This window comes from Palaemon carinicauda, chromosome 36 (assembly GCF_036898095.1).
Source record: "Palaemon carinicauda isolate YSFRI2023 chromosome 36, ASM3689809v2, whole genome shotgun sequence".
Classification (NCBI taxonomy): Eukaryota; Metazoa; Arthropoda; class Malacostraca; order Decapoda; family Palaemonidae; genus Palaemon; species Palaemon carinicauda.
In genome coordinates this window covers 32,266,842-32,271,757 of record NC_090760.1, presented here as the reverse complement: position 1 = coordinate 32,271,757, position 4,916 = coordinate 32,266,842, and the positions used below count along the sequence as shown (strand labels likewise).

Below are 4,916 nucleotides of genomic sequence, written 5' to 3'. Positions count from 1 at the left end.
ATATGATGACATCTCTTAACTTAGTCAGTAATTTGGACACAGAAAAAGAAACGACTAGAGAAAAGTATTCGGTCAGGTATTTTAAAAGAAGTAAAAAACTTTAAAATAATATCCCTTGACTGAACAATTTTGTTGGATGGATTCACCTAGTGTCATGAAAATATAAAAATATGATTAAATAATGTCTCTTAACAAAGTAATTATCTTAGGAATGTCCGCTTTTTTTTCATAAATATACATGATATTATCCCCTCACTACATGTGAAATAAGGGAAAGTGAATTGCTTTTAGAAGAAGAAAGATATGAGAGTAAATTCCATAGCCTGAGTATCATGGAAAAAGTCAACAGTTTTCAGAAAAAGGAGAGAAAGCTAAATTGTATTGAACTACATGTTTCACACACGCTCATACAATGTAATGCAATCGTTTTTTTATCTCTTGGTCTCTCCCTCACTGATAATACAGCAACCTGTTTAAGCTTGCCATCACATGTTTTAAATGTTTTTAATTTTTTTTTACATTCTTGGGGTCAATTACTTATATATAAGCTTTTTATATGAATAAATCTTACTTGCATTCACGTTGTCTCTCTGTTAGCACGTAACAACCACCTCGCATATTTATGATCCCTGGAGTGATCACCTCCTCACCGGCTTTTTTTTTGCCCACTGCTACGCCCTACCCTTGTTGTGATGCCACACACTGGTCTTGACCTTCATCATTGAAACTGCGGACTTTCGTTAACAGAGACATGTTTGCTTGGTTTCAGCTCGTCGAAGTTCAGTTTCGCATTAAGGGCATGACTCACTCAAGCAGCAAAGCAGACTATGTCTTCACGGCATTCCCCGAGGACACATTCCCAGAAATCTCTGACTGACTTTGCGACCAACAGGATGCCTCAGTAGCTTATGGCACCCTAAGAAAATACCTACCGGAGCAGTACTCTCCATTACCAGCCGCCAGTATAGCCAAGCTTTTTCAGCTCTCTCAATAGCCATTGGGGGACCTAAAGGCTTCACTCGCTATCAGTGAAATGACCGTATCACTTTCCTGCAACCTTCCGCAGATGACTCTCCTCAGGAAATGAACCTACTTTATTCCCTTCCAGTATCACACCTACCCAAACCTGTATGTGCCGCCATCCGCACATACAGGGACCTGAGGAACAAAGTCAATGCTGTTACAGACAGCTACAGTACTTCACCACCTTCAAGACCTCCGTCAGCTCCTCCACTCCTGACGAAGAAGACAACTACTCAACACTGACTGAAGTTGACGTGCCTTCCCTGTCACTGATCTTTACTTTTTACATAATGCAGGTATGGGTGTACGGTTTTTGGTAGACACTGGTACTTTCTGTTTCCTTTTCCCAAATTCACTCTCCAGAACATGACATAGTCATGCTAAGCCTGCTAACATCAGCCTGGTAGCTGCCTATAGATCTTTGATCTCCATCTACAGGTACAAGACACTCACACTATCGTTTGGGAGCACCAGATACCATTGGAAACTCTTCGCTGCCAATGTAACATTGCCACTATTTGATGCAGATTTTCTCACCTATTTCACCTCCTAGATTATGTGGAGCATTGACGATTAGTCAACCAGACTCGTACTCGTCAAAACCTCTTCAACATGCCCCCTCCGACCCTGCACTCCACATCAGCTCACCCACAGAAACCTACGCTAACCTCCTCACGTCTTACCTGGAAGTGTTCCATCCAGAACTTCACCTAACATCCCATAGTGTTTGCCAGATTCAGGCATCTGGCCCCGGATAATTTGCCAGCCGCTAAACAAACGTTTGCCAAAATGGAAGAAATAAGCCTTTGCTCAAAGGCCTCATGCCCATGGTCATTGCCCCTACGCATCGTCTTGAAGAAGGATGGTTCCCTCTCCGACTTGTACAAAGCAAAGGTGTTCTCCACTTTCGACCTCCTGAAGGGGTATTATCAGGTGCCCATGAACCAGAAGACATCTTCAAGACCACCATCACCACCCCCTTCTGTGCATATACCCTCAATTACTCCTATTTTGGTTTTCATAATACTGGGACCACTTTTCAAGACCTCATGGATGGCATCTTATGGGACTTCCCCTTCTGTGCATGTTATGTGGTTCACATATATGTGTTTTCTTCCTTTGGAGAGGAACACCTACATAACCTGCGCACCGTTCTCTATTGCCTGCAACAGAACAGCTTTTTAGTCCAGTACCACAAGTATACCTTTGCTGCTAATGAAGTATCGTTCTTCCGGCACGCATCACACATGAAGGCATCCATCCCATACCTGAGAAGGTAGCAGCTGTTCAGAAATTCCTCATGCTCTCGACCGTCATAGCACAGCAAGAATTCTTAGGCATGATAAAATATTATCACTAGTTTCTGCCAGCCATTGCCACCACTCTTGCCTCCCTCTATGCATCCCTCAAAGGCAGGCCAAAAGACATGAAGGGGTTTCTCCTTAATGAAGATGCCTTCTGCGACGCAAAAAGTGCCCTACCAACTGCTGGTGCTCCCACTTTTCTCATACCACATGCTCCTCTCCTTCTCTCCGCTGATGGCAGCACCGTCGCTATTGGTACAATACTTGAGCAGGCGAACAATGGTTTGCTCACCTCATTGGCCTTCTTCAATAAAAAAAAAAAAAATGTCCAAGGAGTAATCAGGGTACTCTACCTTAGCTACAAATAGCTGGCAGTTCATTTGTCTGTCCATCACTTTCACCACTTCTTAGATGGTACGCTATTCATCATTCCCTTGGACCACATGTGTCTAGTGCACACATTCACATTGCCGATGCCTGTCAAGAACTATATTGATGGCCATTCTCCTGGGATTTAATTACAACACCTTAGCTGAAGCCAAACAAAAATATTTATAGTACCAAGCCTGTAGGACATCCTGCACACCCCTATGTTGGGAAGATGTTGCCCTTGACGACTCTGTTATGTCAGTAATGGAAAACCACTACAATGGATACCTGTCCCCATGCACTGACAGGTATTTGATTTCATTCTTGGCTTCTCAGATGTCTTGTGCGGATCTACTGCACAGCTACGGAAGACAAAGATCACTTTCATGGCATTACTAAGGATGCTAAGGATTGGGTCTGTGCCCATACTTCATGCCAAACTTCAAAGGTACATCAACACACTGATTCAGGAGTGGGCTACTTTCCTCAACATTTACGTCGACGTAGTAGTTCCCCTACCCACATCACAAGGATACTGTTTCCTGTTTACCTTCGTTGAACACTCCACTCTTTGGCCTGAAGCCCTCTGCATGCAAACTCCAACATCCGCCTTATGTATATATATCATGCTCTTAGGGTGGATAGTAAGATTTGGTATCCCTGAGCATATCAGTTCTGAAATTAGTACCACTTTCACCTCTCAATTATTGACATCATTGGTGAATCTTATATGCAATACCCTACATTGGACAAGCTAAAACACTGCAGCCAAACAAATGGCTGAACGTTTTCATCGAACCCTAAAAGCAGCTTTAACATCCTGCTACAATGACCCCAACTGGTTTAGTCAGTTTCCCTGAGTCCTCCTGGGATTAAGAAATGGTGCATGGTGACCAGTTGGTCGTCCCTAATTAATATTTTTACGTGTGCAACCTCCTGTGACAATCTCCAGTGCCAACGTCATGTTGTGGGAAAATCTACTCTATGCCGCCAAGACTAACACGTTGCCACACATGTCTTCCTGCCCAACTATACTAGCAAGCCACCGCTGATGACTCGTTACACAGGCCGTTTCCTCGTGATCCATTGCACACCGAGGGCTTTCTTAATTAACATTTGTGGCAAAAAAGACTAGGTTTCCATTGATCACCTAAAGCCTGCATATCTCCTGCAAGATGACCTGCCTACAGTTTTCCTTTATAAAGAAGGGCGCCTTATTTCACATGTATGTCGATTTTACGGGTGGAGCCATGTACTGCACATGTTTCATACACACTTATAAAATGTAAGACTACTGCTTTTTTTATCTCTCGCATTCTTATACGATGAATATAGAGTAACCTGTTAAAGCTTGTCATAGCATGGTTTAGATAGTTTAAACTTTTGTGTCATCCATGATCTCAACTGCTCGTAAATAAGCGGGTTATCTGTTGAATAAATTCTATTTGAATTCACCTCACCTCTCTGTTAACTCCTAATAACCACCTCGTACAATGTCCTAAGAGGGCCCATCACCTTTAAGCGAGTTCGTATTTTGGAGAAAGACGTAAGTTACGCAAAAAAAAAAAAAAAAAAAAAAAAAGAATATATATATATATATGTATATATATATATATATATATATGTATGTATATATATATATATATATATATAGAATATTACTTGACTAAGTAAGTATCTTGGAAGATATCGACTGGTTCCAAAACAGACGCAATAAAATAATATCCATTAACTGAGTAAGTATTTTGCGTAAAGTAAACGGTTTTTATAAATATTTTGCGTAAAGTAAATGGTTTTTATAAATATTTTGCGTAAAGTAAATAGTTTTTATGAATATTTTGCGTTAAGTAAGCGGTTTTTATAAAACGAAACGACAATGAAATGATTCCCACTAACAGAGAATATATTTCAGAAAAAGATACATTGAAATTTCATCCCCTGACTTAGCAATTAATTTGGGTGAAGTCAACAGTTAAAAAAAAAAACAGTGAAATAATATTCCCTGCCTAGGTAATAACTATTAACTCATTTTTGGGAAAGTCGGCTATTTTCAGAAAAAGAAAAAACAACATTCCTTGACCAAGTAAGTATTCTGAGAAAGTATGTAGTTTTTAAAAGAGAAAAGAGAATACAATGAACTATTATGAGAAATAAAAACGACAATAAAATGATATTCCTTTATTCAGTATGCACTTTTGATGATGACCAGCTGTTTTAATA

At 40.5% G+C, this 4,916-nt stretch overlaps 1 protein-coding gene across 1 annotated transcript; it reads left to right on the top strand.

Moving 5' to 3' along the window:
• The first annotated feature begins 1,850 nt into the window (after nucleotides 1-1,850).
• LOC137628558 (uncharacterized) lies at nucleotides 1,851-2,303 on the top strand. The gene has a single exon (XM_068359711.1). The coding sequence runs from the start codon at nucleotides 1,851-1,853 to the stop codon at nucleotides 2,301-2,303; it is 453 nt and encodes a 150-aa protein (XP_068215812.1).
• Nucleotides 2,304-4,916: the final 2,613 nt, after the last annotated feature.

Coding starts and splice junctions, on each gene's coding strand:
- LOC137628558 (XM_068359711.1), top strand. CDS start 1,851: ATGGTCATTGCCCCTACGCATCGTCTTGAAGAAGGATGGTTCCCTCTC.